Source organism: Octodon degus, unplaced genomic scaffold, assembly GCF_000260255.1.
Source record: "Octodon degus isolate 3935 unplaced genomic scaffold, OctDeg1.0 scaffold00002, whole genome shotgun sequence".
Taxonomy (NCBI): Eukaryota; Metazoa; Chordata; class Mammalia; order Rodentia; family Octodontidae; genus Octodon; species Octodon degus.
In genome coordinates, this window is record NW_004524578.1 from 14,792,917 (window position 1) to 14,811,293 (window position 18,377).

At 36.5% G+C, this 18,377-nt stretch overlaps 1 protein-coding gene across 4 annotated transcripts in view; it reads left to right on the plus strand.

Moving 5' to 3' along the window:
- The window catches only part of Akap13 (A-kinase anchoring protein 13), a 209,532-nt gene that overhangs the window by 73,867 nt on the left and 117,288 nt on the right, over nucleotides 1–18,377 (plus strand). For all 4 annotated transcript variants that reach the window (XM_023710147.1, XM_023710150.1, XM_023710152.1 and 1 more), the window contains 2 exons: nucleotides 6,250–6,325; nucleotides 12,380–12,516. In XM_023710147.1, the coding sequence (XP_023565915.1) occupies nucleotides 6,250–6,325; nucleotides 12,380–12,516 (213 nt within the window). The remainder of the gene's footprint in view (nucleotides 1–6,249; nucleotides 6,326–12,379; nucleotides 12,517–18,377) is intronic.

Here is an 18,377-nt window from a genome sequence, read left to right on the forward strand (position 1 = left end):
GTAGTACTTTCCTAGACAGTAACCAATAGGTTAAAAATATTTTCCATGTTAAAAGAAAATCATAGAAAGAAATCAATAAGGTTACACCTACTAAGATGGCTAAAATATAAAAAGACAAGGACAAGAACAAATGTTGGCAAAGATGTGTAGATATTGTCAAATGGTGCAATCACTGTGAAAGACAATCCAGGAATTCCTCAGAATTCTGCAGATACTATAATGCCATTAAGTTATGCACTTTTAATAGATGAGATTTATGGTATATGGAATTACATTGCCAAAAAGATGTTCAAATCCAGACTGTGCATACACACATCACATACACACCATATGCAATGTATCATCCAGGACTAGATACATGAACAGAGAAAGAATGTCTGTGGAAAAACAAGTTAAATACAAATAAATTCTAGTACTTCATTGGTGATAATATTTTCTTCCTATTGACAAATGTACTGTAGTTATGTAAGATACTAAATATTAGAGAAACTGCTAAGAAAGGGGTGTATGGGAGACCACTCACCTTCTGTCTGTCCAGGCTGCCTTTAAATTCTCATCTTACTCTCTCAGCCTCCTGAGTACTGGGGTTATAGGTATGCAGGGAATATTCGTTATTATGATAACCTGTATGGTTTCATCCCTCTTGAAATTATTATAAAATACATTTAAAAAATAAAAGACTTGGCAAACTACCACACACGCTATAGTGCTGTATGCCTGTGCTGGAGAAGCTGAGGCAAAATGATCATGGTGAGTGAGTTTGGGGCCAGCCTAGGATGTATACTGAACTAGCTGTGTATATGTAGCAACCCCTGTCACAAACAAAAACAAACAAATAAAACAACTTGAAAAACTACAGAGAATTTGAAAGGGATACTAGTTATCTATGATCATTTAAGCATTATGGCTCAATTAAAATAGAAGTGCATTAGGACTTTTTCATTACCATCATGATTATATCAACAGATTTTTGAGTTGTCATTGTATTTAAAATTTATACTAACTAGAAAGTATTGAAACTTACATCTATAATCCCAGCACTTTGGAGGCAGGTGGATCACCGTGAATTCCAGGCCAGGCTGGACTCCATAGTGATTCAAAGCCAGTCTGAACTACACAGTGAAACCCTGTCTCAAAAAATAAAAAACACAGTAAGTACTGATTGACAAGAAATGTGATGGGTCTGAGATTTTATCTTACTGTCAAGCCCATAAATTACATTAGATTTGACAGTTTCATGGTTGCTGGCTGCAGTCATGGACTCTTGGGTCAGAGGCACATGTGTTCATTACTCACAGTACAACAGGCAGAATGAACACTACTTGCTTGTTGGGTCTTTTTGCTTTCCAGTTCCATGAAGGTAACAGGGAGGGGCCCAGTTCAGGTAGATGCTGTGTCAGAGCTAAGAAACGCAAATCTTAAGAAACCTGTAATTTTATAGTGGGTAATAAACTACGTGACTTTGGTCTATAGTCAGACATTATCTTTGCAATACTAAAAGGTAAAAAGAGCCTGCCCTTTGCTTTAGATGGAAGCATTTTCTTTATCTCCCAAGACTGACACACAGACATTCTTGGAAAGATAGTCTGGAGTAGAAGCACAATTGGAGCCTTTACCCACAAGACCTGTAAAGATGTGAGACACCAGTGGAAAATGATTGCCATGCACTGATAGCTCTCATCACATAGTGTATTCACTTAAAAAGATTTGACTCATTTTAATTTTGTTCTTATAATTTTGACATCTATTACTTTGCAAACTGAACATTACATAATATAAAATTGTCTGAAATGAGTGGGTATATATGGAGTCTAGTAGTTCTTCCCACACTCAAAGCAAAGAAATGTTTACTCATTAGCCTTGGAAATGGAACAAGTGTAGTATTGAAAAGGTAATATAAATATTGTAACTTACAGAATTTTAGTCATTTCTTAAAATGTAGGCTAAAAATTTTTGAAGGCTGTGTAGCGGGAAGAAAGCAATATTATAGTCAAAAGTGATTTATTTATATTTTTCACTGTTAAAGGCTTCATTAAGCTTTTAAAAATTTCTGTTAACTTAAAATTTGTTGCTCTGTTCAAGCAACATGTTTCAATTACAGGAATAAAAGGCGGGATGCAGGTTTTTCCCTTCAAAATTCAATTAACTTCATTTTGAAGTATGAAGGTTCTGGTCTCTTTAACTATTAGTGGGGAAGTTTATTTTACATTAAGTTAAATTTTGGCCCAGTTGAAATTTTTTAAATTTAAATAAAATCTCAATGGTGCTTAAAAAAAAAAAAAAAAAACAAAGAAAGAAAATTTAACTCATTGAAAGATGTGGGTAAGATTTAGTAAGGTTCCTGAATTTGTGTGTATCCTTTATTGTGCATACCCAAATAACATTTTAGCAAAGATGTTTTATATCATCCCAGAGATATGCTGAAGATTTCCTTACATACAGAATCACTTCCAAATATTTGACATTTTCTAGTACCCTAGAAAGTAAAACACCGATTATCAGTAAACCTTTCCGTGGCACCAGTTATCAGGGACCTCTGCAGTCAGGCTTGCCCTGAGAAAGAAAAAAAGCAAGAGATAAGAATTGCAAGGATATAGGGCTCTGGAATGATCAGTATTCTTTGGGAACAATGAACAAGAATATCCAGCTAACCTCTATTTTATTAGCCAGGGCAGTGGGCAGGCAACAGAGTAAAGATAGTGCTTGAATGGGAAAGGTTAACATAATAAAGGAACAGGGTTCATCCCCACACCGTTCTCTCTGTGTATTGTCCTCAATGGGCCTCATGCTGCTCTGTGAGAGTCACAGCTTCATTGGCCATCAAGACCTCAGCAGTGACCAAGAGGAACTGGGATTTCTGCATTCTAAAACCTGCCGACAAAGCAGGGCAAGAACAGCCTTATGCAGATACCATGTCAACTTATAAGTTTAGGTCCCCAACAATTAATGAAGGCTCCTGGCCCTTGTTGCCTTTATTCATTGTGGTAGCGAAAGAGCTGAAATGAGCAAATGATGTTTTATTTCATATGATTCTAGACTACATGGTTATTCTGTTACTCATAAGCAGTTGATACTGGTTTAATTAATTTATTCTAATGTCAGTTATAATTCGAAAAGACCCACCATATTTCTGTAGTATCCTTCTTACTGTAATTAGTAAAACTGTTGATCTTTGTCAGCAGAGTAGATTAGTACCTTCTCAGCAAAGTGATCAGGCATCTGTTGGGTACATTCTATATTTAAAGGCCATGAAATGACAATCACATTCTGTCATTGTGCACTATATTCAGATACTTGATGATTTGTTTAGAAGCTCCTTACATTACTGATTTTTTTTTTTTAATGTATTTGGTACAAGGTCTCACTATGCAGCCTGGACTCATAGTGATCCTCCTGATTTCAGCCTGGCCAGCATTGGGATCACTGGCACATATCACCATGCCCGGTCTTTCAGCTGAACTTTTAGTTTTAATGCAATTAGAGGATAATGAAGAGTTTAGGGGTTATAAAAACTTACTTTTATGTTTTATACTTCACATTATTTGCATGCAATAAAATTCACCACTTTATGCTAGGGATATTATAGCTCAGTGGTACAGTGTTTGCCTACCTAGCATGCACAGGTGCTAGCTTCAGTCCCCAGTACCACAAAAACTAAACCAAAGAAATACCACCACCCTGCACTGGTGGGGTTTGTAGTTTGATGCATATTAGCAAACTACCCATCATATAGGAATATATCAGCTGAAAAGTTTTCTTGTATTTCTTTTTTGGTTAGTCTTCCCTTCCAGTTTCTGTTAATTACTGAAATGCTTTCTGACAGTGCAGTTTGGCTTTTCTGAAGTGTCATATAGACAGAACCATACAGGAAGCAGGTAGTCTTTTGTCTGCCCCTTTCTTCTTCCATAACAGCACTCTTGGAGTTGGTCCATATTGTTTAAATTAGTAATTCAGCACTTCTGTGAATCTGCTGTCATCTTTATATGAAGATGTCTTTTTTGGGGGGGGGTGAGGGGAATACTCCTGAGTGAGATGCTATGTTGTGTGTAGTGTATGTTTGACCGAAGAAAATGCTGGGCTGTTTTTCAAAATGGCTCCGTTTTGTGTTCTTTCAGCTACATTTTCATGCTCCCTTGTCCCACATATTTGTCAATACACAGTAGTATCATTAGTCATTAACCTCTTCTAATGCAAGCATAGTTGCATCTCCTTGTGGTTTTATTTTGTGTTTTTCTGTTGAGTAACAATTTTGAATGTCTTTTTCTTTTTATATTTCCCATTCATTATCTTTTATTGATGAAATGTTTATCAGTCTTTTATCCATTTAAACAGTGATGTTTTGTTTTTTTTTTTGTGGGGGGAAGGTTGTTCAGGGTTTCAGTACTAGATTGGACTCATAGTGATCTGCCTGTTTACAGCCTCCTAAGAGCTGGGATTACAGGTGTGCGCCACCGCGCATGCCCAGTCTCAATTGCTGTCTCAGCATGGCGGGGTGGGGGGCGGGGGGACCAGCACAGCAGGCCCCAGGCCCCATCCCTGTGCCTGCTTGTAGGCTCTTTAATCCACTGAGCTATTTGGTGGCCGTACAGTGATGTTTTGTTGTAGTGTAAACTCACTTTCCCTTGTGCTAGGGATCAAACTCATAGCCTTTCTTTTTCTTTTTTAATTTTTTTTTCTTTTTTTCTTAATTTTTTTTTTAACATTTATTGTGTGTGTGTGTGTGTGTGTGTGTGTGTGTGTGTGTGTGTGTGTGTGGCCAGCTCAGCCCACCAGGGGGCGCGGCTGGCTGGCATGTGGTGCTGGAAGATTGAACCGCGGTCCCTGTGCTTTGCCAAGCTTGTTCCAAGTAGGTGCTTTAGACCACTGAGCCATCTCTCCAGCCCCAAACTCATAGCCTTTCCACTGAGCTATATCTCAGTCCCCTAAGGTAGGACTCAAACGTGTGACCCTCTTGCCTCAGCCTCCCCAAATGCTAGAAGTAAGGCAAAGGCCACTGTACCCTGCTTTTGTTTTGCTTTTATATATTCTGGGTAGAGTGCTTTAGCAGGTTGACATCTTTTAAAACATTTTCTCCCCTTCTGTATTTTTTTTTTTTTCATTTATCTTGTAATAGTTTTTGAGGAGCCAGTTTTTAACGTTGATGTAGTTGAATTTGCGTTTTTCATGCTGCTCATTGCATACTGTCTAATATTTGCCTAACCCCAAGTCACAAGAACATGTTCTCCTATGTTTTCTTTAGAAGTTTTATAGTGTTAGCTTTAATAATGAGTTTTGAGTTACATGTTCAAATTTGAGTTTTTAATTATTTTTGTTTTTGATTTTATACTGTTGTCAGAATATCTTAAATTTGAGACATATATGACAGAATATGTCATTTTTCTTTTATTTAAAATTAGCTTTATGCCACAAAAATGTGAGCATTTTAGGTACATTTGAAAAGAATGTGCATTCTGCTAAAAATTGGTTGGAATGTTCTGTATTTATTGGTTAGATACAGTGACTGATATATTGGAAATTTGCAGTATTCACACCAATTTGTGTCTGCTATTAATTACTGAGAGGAGAGTTTTAAAATCTTTAAGGATCATTTTTTTGAAATGATATTAAAGTTAGTTAAAAGGTTATAATGTTAAGATAATTGGGAGACTTAAGGTTAGATCTTTTAAAAACCTTATTTTGGGAGATAGGTGGATACTTTATGGAATCATAGAGGCTCACATCCTTTGCCATTTGAGCTATTTATTACTTAACACCTCTGAGCTTACTCTTTGAATGACTAGAGTTAATGCAAAATTCTTGAAGCTATTTTGAAAGTTTCACAAGATAACAAATGAATTTTTAGCTACCTACTTGGCATGTATTACCTCAAGTGAGAATTATTTTGTGATTTTGAACTTTAAAAATATACTGTCTTTTAGCTTTTAAACTCAGACATCAAACTTGTTTTGTCATTTTTATCTGTTAACTTTATTCCATGGTTGGCCTGTACCATGGCCTTTTTTTTTTTTTTTTTTTTTTTCCCTATTGCTTTTGTGTGCCTATTCATAGGCTCTTCAGAATGTTAATTGTCTGAACTACTTTGATTGTGTTGGAAAGTTTGCTTGTTTGTTTTTTCCTTACATAATTTTAACCACTCTGAAATGAAATATTAGCAAGCAGAAGGTTTTGGCTCCTGCAGCAATATAGTCTTAGCAGTTAAGCTGTCCCACATTACTTTAGTGTCTGAAGCAGATTGTTCTTATTTTTCAGATAAATCGTGAAAGTTGGTGTACATTAGAGCCCTGCCCAGCTGCACCATCTCTTTTGGCCTCCAAGCAGAGCCCAGGTGAGCAGAGATTTTCCATTTTCTCATTTGACTAAGTGATTGTATCCAGAATGTCTATTTTTTTGGAGCCACACTCCCACTCTAATAATAGATCCTTGGATTTGGATCTCTGCCCTTTCTTATTATGCTGTACAGTAAAGCAGAGGAAGGTTGTATGTATGATTTGGATTGGTAAGCATTTTGTCCCATGATTGAAGATGAACAGAAGAAATTTCCTTAATTTTTGTTTTGATAATAAGGGAATTCACCTGTGGCTTTATGATTGATTATTCATTTGTGAAGGCATTTGGTGCTGTGTATTTGCATAAGTTTTCCAACATAGTAAAAAATATACATGTATCTCATATGTGAACCTGTAGTTCTCAGTTTCAGCTGCATGTTAGAATTATACAAGCAAGCAAGCTTTAAATATATACTGATGTTGATACTAGGTGTGGTGGCATGAACCTGTAATCCCAGTGCGTGGGAGCTGGAAATAGTAGGATCACTGAGTCTGCTCTGTGTATTGAGACCCTGTAGACCCTGTACTAAAAAAGATAGATAGATAGATAGATAGATAGATAGATAGATAGATAGATAGATAGATATCATGCCTACCACCCTCCCCGCTCCGCCCAAGATGCTGATTTAATTGAAGTGTGATATGACCTGGGCATCAGAGTTTTTCTGAGTTATAACCTACCGAGAAGCCAGAGCTAAGAAGCTTCACACTTTCAAGGTATTGTCAGGAATTGAATCATTTCTTTAGCAACGGTGAGATATTAGTATCAACAGATAGAAGAAAAATTCTCTAAGATGTTGTTTGTTAATGACACAGCACACGATTTATGCTTAGTTAGGATTCCCAGTTTCAGCCACCAGCTCTCTGTGACATAAGGGATGTTCTCTCAAGTCTGTGTGTTCTGTTGTCTCCCATCTGTAAAGTATTCCTAGCTTGCCTCATTGAAGGGAGTTGTACAGATGACATGGAGAGTAATTATTTTTCTCTGTGCCTGATCCTACAGCTAAGTGAATACTAGTAATTTGCATTTTGACTTCTTGAGTCTGCTTAACCTACCCAAGCTGTTTCCAGTTTTTACTGCTCTGCTTTTAAAATTGCTATGTTCTTATTTTTGCTAGTCTTTTTAGGAATGGTTTACCTGTAGGTAACCTGCAATCATATTAAATATTAAAACAAGCTATATCAATCTTCTATGTCCAAAGAGGTTTCATACTGATTCTCAACTCTGTCTTTACTATAAAGGAAGTATTGAAAACAAATATACAGTGTTTTCCCTAAACTTCTGAGAAAGTGGTTAAGGATATTATGCTGTAGTTACACTTGGATCTCTGCATTCTACAATGTTAGAAGTTAACCTTACTATGTTTTGTCTCATTAAACTACTTGGAGCTTTTTTCTAAAAGTACAATTACTTGCCCATTAAAGCAGTAAAACTGCCATGTAAAGAATAAATGACACTGTCTCACAATTTGAGTATTTCATTTAGTCCTTTAGAGTATTTGGCTGAGAGCATAATCTTGAATTATTTAGACTTCCTACTCCACATGTTAACTGTAGCATAAACAATTTGATCCAAGTATAGTAGAATTTTTTATGTTGTTGATTTTGTTATTTTTTATGATTCTCAAGTATATATTTTTTCTTCCATTTTCTTCTTTTATAAACCTTCTTTCCAGGGCTGGGGAGATGGCTCAGTAGAATAAGCGCTTCCCTGGCAAGTGTAAGGGCCTGAGTTCAATCCCCGGTTCCACAAAAAAATTTAAAAAATAAAAAAATTTTAAATAGATAAAAAATAAAAAAAAGCACACACATTCTTTCCAGAAAGTTAAAAGTTAGATCAAATGAGATAATACATCTTAAAATCACTTTTATACTTCTTAATTGTGTATGAATACAAGATACAATTATAAATTACATGGCTTAACAAAACTTGAGATTTTGCCGGGTATGTTTTCATACATATTTCAACTAGTGTGTTAGAATATACAGTACTGTGTCACTTAAAGACGAGGCTACATTGGAGAAATACAGTATATCAGGTGATTTTTACCAATGTGTGAACATCATGGGGTATACCTATGCACAGCTAGATGGTATATCCTGATATACACCAAGTCACATGGTGTGTGACTGTCATTTTAAGCCTGAATGATCAGATAACATTTTGAAAGGTACATGCTCCACTAGTTTTTAAAAAGTTAATGACTCATTGCACAAAAAACATAGACAGCTTTGTATTTGGGCTATAAAACAGGACCTGTCCTTACTGTGCCTACCTTCATTATGCTGCCATCCAGCTATTTAAAGAATCACACAGTGAAGATTAATGAAGCCGAAACTTTATTAGGCATATATATCTCATAGTTACAATGTATCTGATTAGGCATGTGTGTATCACAGTTATGGTTACTACATGTATAAATTTCTGTCAACTACAACTCTTTGGGTAGTTGCTAATCTCATTTCACCGTTCCAAGAATGGAGTGTTAGGGGTTTAAATTACCATTTGTGTCCCTGGGATTATAGCTCAGCAGCACAGTGCCTGCCTGGCAAGCCTGAGGCTGTGAATTCAATTCATGGTACCAAAAAGTAAAACAAAACAAAAATCTTAAGAGTAAATTACTATTTGTCTGGGATCGTTCTTATTGTAAGTAGTTAGGCCTAGATTTAAGCCAAATCCATCCAACTGGTAACATCACTTTTTATATTACTTTACTCAAGAGGAAAGAAATGTTAGAAGAAAGAAAAGATTTCACGAATTTTGAAAATTTACCAGCACATGACACAGGGTAAATTAGCTTTGCCTTTCTGGGATACCACACCCCAAACCCTGTGGAAGAGGTCATGGTGTTATGATGGCTCATAGTCCCTCTGTCTTCCTTGCTGCTTTTTCATACTCTTCCCTTTGCCTGACCCCAGCTGTCAACAGTATCTCACAAAGTGAGGTCCTAAATTTGGTTTGTGGTCCTGTGCTGGTTTGGATTTGTTGTGTGGGTGAGATGTTCCTACCAGACCTGAATCTGGCTCTTTCTGTGAATTTTCCTGTAGGATATCTTGAGCTAGTCTGTTTTCCAGTCTGGAGTTTGGACATGGTTTTTTAGACTGCCAGCTGGATAGCTAACACTCAGCATGGTTGCTGTGACAGCCCTTTCTGTTCTTGGCTAGACCCTTGTTCCCTTGAGCCACAGAGTGGAGCTTTTGATTTTTTCCAAGTGAGAAAGAAGGAACAGAAAGATCACAAACACACCAATTCCACTTAAGTTACTATATAACCTATGAAATTTGTGTATTGAGGAAATTTTTTAAAATATATGTAATTTCCAGATTTTTAAATGCAGACCTATTATTCCCATTCAGAATACATTATAAATAATGTACTAAGGTCATTTTTTTAACTGAAAAATTTTGAAATTAATCTACATATCCTGTCTTGCTATCTATGACATACTTTATATAATTCTATAATGAAGTTGTCTCATAATTCTAATACAAGATGGGGCCCCCATCGCACACACATATACACACTAAGAATCTCTTTCTTTCTATTACTTATTACCTATCCAGATACCTAATGGAAGAAGTGGTTTTACCAACAAGCAATTTATAGCCTATGCCAATTCAGAACCCCCTTCCTCAAAGCTATCTGGCTGGTCCAGAGTACACAGTTTATTAGTTAATAATTAATTTGCAAGTAGACAGCCTCTCACATACTCCTAGTTCTCTTCTTCTTTTTTTTTGCGGAACCGGGGACTCCTAGTTCTCTTCTAAGCATACAACCTATGTATGTTTAGAAGAGAGTATACAACCAGTATTGTATATTCCTATGAATCAAGAGAGACGTTAAAAGTTAACAAGTCTAAACTATCCTGTGTAGATCTCTTTTCTGTAATATCTTGACAAAGTCATTCACCCTCTGCACTAGCATTTCTGATGAAATGACACTCCATCTACTTTGAGTCTCCCAAAGTCCTGCTCATAGGGACTTCTTCAGCTTACATTCACTAGTCTTTGTTCTGCCCCTGGAGTGGCACAGAGGTATTCTACCCATACCTTTAGCTGCTCTAGGCTTCTCCATGAGCCAGTCTATTTCTGTATGTTTGCACTGCTTTTTTTTTTGTCTCATTACTGTGTACTTATTTTTGTCGATCATCATTCTGATTTAGGTATCGATCTAGGAACAAACACATTTCTGTTTTATGATCTGTTTGGTACAGGACCTATACTCATTTTGAATTCCAATATTGTATATTCCTTAATAAAACCTAAAACTATTGTTTTTGGTTTATTTTGTTATCTTCTTCTTTGTCAGTTCCTCTTGAATTTGCTTTTTACTAAAACCTCTAGGTAGAAGTTTAGAACTGTAAGTATTCAAGTTTTCTGCTCTACTTCTCATGTTTTACAGATTTCATAAAGTACACATATATCTACATCACATAATAAAATACTAGAGGAATTGCTCTGTAGAACTTCTTATTTAAAGAAAAAAAAATATTTATTTTGGAACATAGCAGCTTGGACTTGTAGTATTCCTTCCGTCTCAGCCTCCCCAGTGCTGGGGTTACAGGTGTGGGCCCACATGCCTGATTTCCATGGCCAGCATGGCTCCTGGGATTCCGGGGCTGGCACGGCATGTGGTACTGGGTACTCAGGTCCTTGAGCTTGCCAGGCAGGCACTTATACTGCCGAGCTGTCTCCCCAGCACTGGTATTAACAGGCGTGCACCACCATTCCTGCACAGCATGCAGTACCAGGGATCAAACCTGGCCCCTTGTGCTTACCAGACACGGGCTTAAACCGCTGAGCTGCCTCTTCAGCCTAGACCTTCTTGAAGGAACTTAGTGTACATTGCACTAATTAACTCTTTGGATTCCTAGTTTCACCATCTATAAATATCTTTATAATCTTACTGCTACCAGACCTTAAGTCTCAATATTTTGCAGAGTACATGAGGGAGTAGATGAATACCTTGCTAATTTCTTTCTTTTTTTAATGCCTTGCTAGTTCTTAATACTAAGTCTAGAGGATTTCTCAACATACCATTGTAATCATTTTGTCAGGGGTCCCTCCCACTGACTCATCAGAGTCGCCATCCTAGTTGCTGAACAGAAAACAGATTCCAGATGATGCATTTGTTTCACTCCAGCTTATTTTCCCAATGTAAGACCTATTTAAGAGAGGAAAAAGTTTAAATTACATTTCTGTTATTACTTAGTAGAACCTATTGTTTAATATTCTAATGTATTTATTATAGAAGATCTTCTTTATACCACTATTTTGAAAGGCACAAGTTTCCAGAAAGCACTGTAGTCTCAGACCTCAAATTTTCCATGAACTCTTGTCACATAATTTTGTAATGATAAACTTCAGATTTTAGAAACACAAGAAAAATGATTCAGTTACCAGAAAAAAGATGTTATTGTTTAGGTAAAATATGATTCTAAATTTTTTTGGGGGGGAGGGCGGGGTGCTGGGGATCAAACTCAGGAACTTGCACTTGCCAGGCAGATGCTTATGCCGCTGATCTATCTCCTTAACCCTTTTTTTCTCTTTATACCTTACAGACACATGACAAACTCGAGTCTCACATAGTAACTGCATCACCCTAGAGTTGCAGGAGCAGGGCTAAAAGCTAGTACATAACTTGGACTGTCCTTTCTGTCTTACTGATTTGTTTATTTGGTACAGGATCTTGTTACACAGCACAGTCTCCTAGTGATCCTTCTGTCTCAGCCTCCCCAGTGCTGGAATTACAGGTGTGCACCACCACACCTTGTTTCTGTGACATGGCTCTCAGGGTTCCAGGGCCAGCACAACATGCAATCCTGGGGATCAAACTCAGGTTCTTTCACTTGCCAGGCAGGTGAGGTGGTTAGACTGCCAAGCTATCTCCCCAGCTTCTTACTGATACATAAAAAGAAAATAAAAGAAGGTAGCAGTAAGGGGAATAAAAATAAAGGAGTTAGATACTGGGTGAAAAATAGATTCAGAGATAAATAAAAAAATGGAAAAAAAAACTTTTATGGAGTATCTGTTGAATAAACTTTCTTTTTCAGAATGTGAGAACTCGTTGGATGTTGGACTGGACAGAGAGTATACCTCAAAAGAAGGTGTACTTCAGAGAGAATCTGGGAGTGATTCTGACCTCTTTCATTCACCCAGTGATGACATGAACAGTGTTATCTTCTCAAAGGTATTGAGTGAATCATTCTTTTTTTTTTTTAGGAACTGGGTATTGAATTCAGGCCCTTGTGCTGGCCAGGGAAGCGCTTATTCCACTGAGCCACCTCCCCAGCCCGAGTGAATCATTCTTGCTTTTATTTCCAGTGACTCTGGTATTCCTGTTTGGCCTTCCTTAGTTCTTTTTTTCACTTAGTTTCCTATTCTTGTATTCATGTCTTCCTAAGGTTTCTTACTTCCCTTAATACATGACTCCTGCTAGTAACTTATTTGTTAAAAAAATTCTTACTTTTATTATGTGTTTTCAATATGTAATAATTACATACATACACCATGGGGAATTGGTATGTTTACATATTATATCAATTCTATTTTTCTTCCACCTCCCCTTGTCTTCATCCCCCTTAGATCCCCTTCCCATTTGCAAAAGATCTTTCTCCCTATTTCTTACTACCTGTTATTTTTCCCTGTTTATACTTTTGAGTGTCTCATTTAGGCTTGTGTGTCCAATTTGTTTCACTTAATATTATGGTCTCAAGGTGTAACTATTTTCCTATAAACGGCTTAACTTTTTATGGCAAAATAGAATGCCATTGGACATAAATACATTTTCTTTATCTAGTCATCTGTTGATGGACATAAGGACTGCCTCCAAGCATGTATCATTGTAATGTATTGTGTTAAACTCTGAGTAAGAAATCTGGAAGGTGAATGTCTGAATTGACTGCAACATCTGTTTTTTGGGTTTTTTGTTTGTTTTGAGGAATCACACACTCACTTCTGTAGTGGCTGCACTAATTTCACTCTCACCAATGATTGGGAAGCGTTCCTTTTTTCCCCCACAATCTTGTCAGCATGTTGTTATTGATTTTGATTTCTTGATGATAGCCATTCTTCCTGGAGCAAGATGGAATCTCAGTGTTTTTCTAATTTGCATTTCTCTAATGGGCATAGAAATTAAACATTTTTTCCTGGATTTATAGGCCAGTTTGTATTTCTTCTGAGAAGTATCTGTTATATCAGTTGCCCATTTTTTTTCCATTGGCTCTTTTATTATTATTTTTTTAAATATATTCTAGACATTAGTCTTCTCTCTGAGGAGTAGCCAGCAAATACTTACCCATTCACTCAATTATTTCTTAATTCTGTAGGTTGTTCCCTTGCCTGTGCAAAAGCCTCTTAATTCGATATATTTGTTTGTTGATTCTTAATGTTACTTCTGATGCAAATGTTGTTCTGTTCGTTTATTGCCTGTATCATCAAGAGTTTTACTTATTTTATCTTTCAGCAGATATATTTTTGTCCCCTTTGTCAAAATCAGATGGTAGCTAAATGTGCTTTATGTGGTTGTTTCTGCATCTTGTATTCTATTCCATTAATCCAAGTATCTCTTTTTGTGCCAGTATCTTCCTGGTTTTGTCGCTATACCATTGTGATACAACTTGAAATCTGCAACTGCAAGGCCTGCTGCTTTGCCCTTGTTGCCCAGGATTGCTTTTGCTATTTGGAGTCTGTTCTTGTACTGTATGAATTTTAGGATTGTTTTGTCTAGATCTGTGAGGAATGCTATTGGTATCTGATTTAAATTACTTTAAATCTATTAACTTTTTGGTAGTATGTCCATTTTGACAATATATGGGTCTGCCTAACCAAAAACAAGGGATATCTTCCTATTTTCTGGTGTCCTTTTGATTTCCTTTTTCAGTGTACTGTTGTTTTCATTAGAGAAGTCTTTTACTTTTGTTAGGTTAATGCCTCATTCTAATGTTTTGGAAGCTGTTTGTTTTACTCATTTCTTTTCCAGTTAAGTTCACTATTGGCATATAACAGCAGTGGTTTTTGTGTGTTCATCTTGTATCTTACCTTGCTGAATGCATTAGTTTTAGGAGTTGTTTGGTTTTTGGTCGTGTATATAAAGGATCATGTCTGCAAATAAATATATTTTGATTTCCACCTATCCTATACATACCTATTTCTCTTGCCTGATTGCTCTGGGTAATGTTTCAAGTGTTATATTGAATAGGAGTAGTAATAGAGGATATGCTTGTCGTATTCCCAATTCTTCTAAGATCTTGTGATCTGCCTAGCCTTATAAGCTTCACTTAATCAGAGGAGGGTAAATATTCCCTTTTGGAAGGGGGGAAAAAAAAACCCTCTACTACGTCAAGGCTTAGAAAAGAACATTGCCGAAATTTATATTCTGCAAAAATCATACCTAGTTACTTGTAGGTTTTGAAGCTTACATTGACGTCTAAAGTTATGAAAGTTCCTTTCAAATTAAGTCAGATGACAGTGAACAGTTCGGTGGGTTCTGAAGGGACCGCAGCTCAGACTGTGATGTCATGTATATAAACTAACCATAGAGTCATTTCTGATTAATGTGTTGAGGCCTAAAGCTTGCTGCTTAGGCTTGTGATATCACCCCTTTTCATCCAGCCTGCTTAATTGGAACTCTCTGGATCTCTGCAGGGGAACCCAAGCTTTCTTGTAGTGAAAAGCCCATCCACATGAATCAGCTCACAGTTGCATATAATTTGAGGCTAAGGGAGTAACAGATGAGGAGGCATTTTGCTTCCTTTTGCTTGTGTTTCTACTTGCAGCAAGTTGTGTTTTATCCCCTAAGAAGAATAGAAGGCTTTCCCACAGCAGAGAAGGAAGATAGTACTCAATTATATGCCACAAGTGGTTTTCTTAATAGTAAGGGGTCAAGTGGCAGAAACATTGTGGTATCTGTGAAGAAGGCTATTCTTTCTGGGTTTATGATGACTTGGGAGAAATGGCAAGAACAGTTGTGTTATTGGGTGATTAAGTTATCCAAGACAGTGTGATGACCCTGTGTTTGGAAGTTAGAAGAATGATGGCATGATAAGGTTCTGATCTGTGAATATACTTTCGACCTTCATTTCTTCCTTTCTTTCTTTTTTTCTTTTTTTTTTTTTTTTTTTGGTGGAACCAGAAAAGGTTTTTGGTTTTTGGTCGGCCCCTCCCTGGCCCCTCTTCCCCACCTCCCCTATTTCATTTTTGTCCAGTAACTCATTGCCATTTGTCTTTCCTTAACCCCTTCCACCGTGTCTCTTTCTCTTGTGCTCTTTTGGCTTCCTATGTTTCTTCAGTTGGAGACCTTAGGACTTTTGTTATTATTGCTTGTAGTGTGTTGACTCAAAGGGGTTTTAAAGTAAAAACTCTACACATTGGGAAGATTAGCCCTTCTGTGAAGTTATTTAAGAAAAAAGGAAACCACATGATGTTTAAAATGTGAACATTTGGGTAATTTCCACTTTGCTTTTGAGGTTTTAATTGTAAAGATTTCTTCTGTCCCCAGAGGGAATACCATTGTGAAAGTATACATGTCTCTTAAATTGCTGTATCTGATAGAAAAAGATTAGATAGTATCTCTAAATTCCAGCTTTAAAATGGGTCTGGTGATAATGACTGAAACTGGGTCATGGGTACAGAGAGATGCATTAAAGATTTGTCTATATTTGATAATCTTAATGATAAAAAATTAGTTCTAAAAATTGAATTGCTTTCTTTAAGAAATACTTGCTTGCCTACCTCTTAGAAACATGACAGCTAGTCCCTGGCTGTTCCAGTCTCTTACAGAGTGATAATTATTTCTGATCAACATATTTAACACCTTTCTTAACCTATGGAAAATTAGAATTTTCTGGTTTTTACTTAGTCTACCAAAACCATTTGGGATATTGTTCATAGGCAAATAGCCTTTTTGAGATAGGACTTATTTTTACAGGAAGACTAAAGAGATGATAATATTTTTAAAATTGAAGCACATATCCCAAATAAACTTTCACCTGCATGTCCTATCAGGTGCTTAGGGAAAATCAGAAATGGCAGGTGTACATGCAGGAGAATATCTGAATGGACTGGGAAGGGAGCAGGCAGCTTTTTCCTCTTTAGTATTTCCAAAATGTTTTTGTTACCTAGAAAAATGCTTTTTCTAGCATTAATAAAAACCAAGAACTTAGTACTTTTACTGCTTATAAAAGGAAAAGAGAGAGATGAAATAATATTGACAGAGTACTTACAGGACAACAAAATAAAAGTTTCACATCTTTGATCTCATTTCATTTGCCCAGTCTTTAGCAGGTAAGCTGTGTTTTCTTCTTTATACTCTTGAGGGAAATAAAGGCTCAGATTGGTTAAGATAGCTTATCCTGAACCATTTAGCTACCAAGTAACAGAATTGCCACTTGTATCTAGACCTAACTCTAAAATGCCTTCATGTTTTGTTATTTTACTTTCAGTTTCTACAAACCTGCCTGTAAAAGCCAGTGATTTATAGTGAAGCATAATACTGGTAGATAGACTTTAGCTCCATAATATTGGTTGGTAGACTGTAGCTGTGTCCTTAAAAGTCTTTCTCAGTGGTCATTTGCACAAAAGCTGAGCATTGCTAGAATGTTCCAGTTTCTTCCTAGAGCCTACTCTTCTGGGTTGTCTAAAAAAAATCATCTGTAAACAATGCATTGCAGCATTCTTTTTCTGTAGCCAGTTGTGTGACTATAGCCTTACAAAGATCTCTTTTAACAGTCTGTAGTGTTTGTTTTTTCTCACCTTAACCTTCTTTCCATTCATTATTACCCTCTGGTAAATGGTGAATATTAAGAATGTCATGTTTGCTAAGAATATTTATTTGGCTGCTTATAAGATTTTTCTTAGATGAGCAGCATAAAATTTACATTTGTTTTTAAAGTGATTATATGAATGTATAAATAAATACAGATCCTTTTTCAAAGTCTAAACAGTATCATTTCCTACTGTTATATTATAAAAGTACTTAAAAGAATTGTGTTGTGAATACTCACAAATTCCCAGATCTATAATTTTTTATTGCGTTACTTCCTTATGTAACTATGTCTGTCTGTCTGTCTGTCTGTCTACCTGTCTACCTATAAGTCCACTTGGAATTCTTCAATGTATTTCAAAAATAAGTTATATATGTTAATGCACTTTATCTTTGAGTACTTAGAATTCAGTACTTTTCTAAGTACAGTGAAATACACACTCTTGAGGATTCGATGACTTAATTTCAATGACTTAATAAATGTTTTCATTCATCATTGTTGCCCAGACTTATACGAGGGTACAAACTGTAAACATTTCTTTGGAAAGTTTCTTATGTCCCTTCCCAGCTAGTCTCCATTCAGACCCTGCAGAGGTAAATAAGTTTTTTCCCCCATCAAAGATTAATCTTTTTGTTTCACAACATTATATGAATGGAATCTAAATACTATTACTCCTCAAGTAACCCTAGAGGTGGATTTGCTAGACCATATGGTAGGTATAGATTTAGTGATATAAGAAATGTACCTTTTTCCAAACTTGTAATACCATTCTTTATATTCTCTCTAGAGATGTATAAAAATTCTAGTTGCTTCATATCCTTACCAACAATTGTTATTGTTTTAATTTTAGCGTTTGTAGCATCCACGTAGTAGTATCTCATTATAGTTTGATTTGCATTTCCTTGAAAGGTAGTAATGTCAATACTACACACTTCCATGTGTTTATTGACAGTTTGTGATCGTCCTTCTTAGGTTGTCTGGCCAAAATATGTACATTTTTATAAAACGGATTGTTAAGAAGTGTAATTCTGGCAGGGACCAGGATTCATTCTCTGCCCTGCCATGGTGGCCCCGCTCCCAGGGTGTGCTGAGACAGTGATTGAAACTGGGTGTGGTGGCGCATGCCTGTAATCCCAGCACTTGGGAGGCTGAAAAACAGGAAGATCACTACTAGTCCGATCTGTGGAGTGAGACCCTGTAGACTCTGTACTAAATACATTTTTTTTAAAAAAAAAAGTGTAGACCTGCCCCACCCCTCCTGCCGAGTAGGAATTTCTGCCGACTTCTG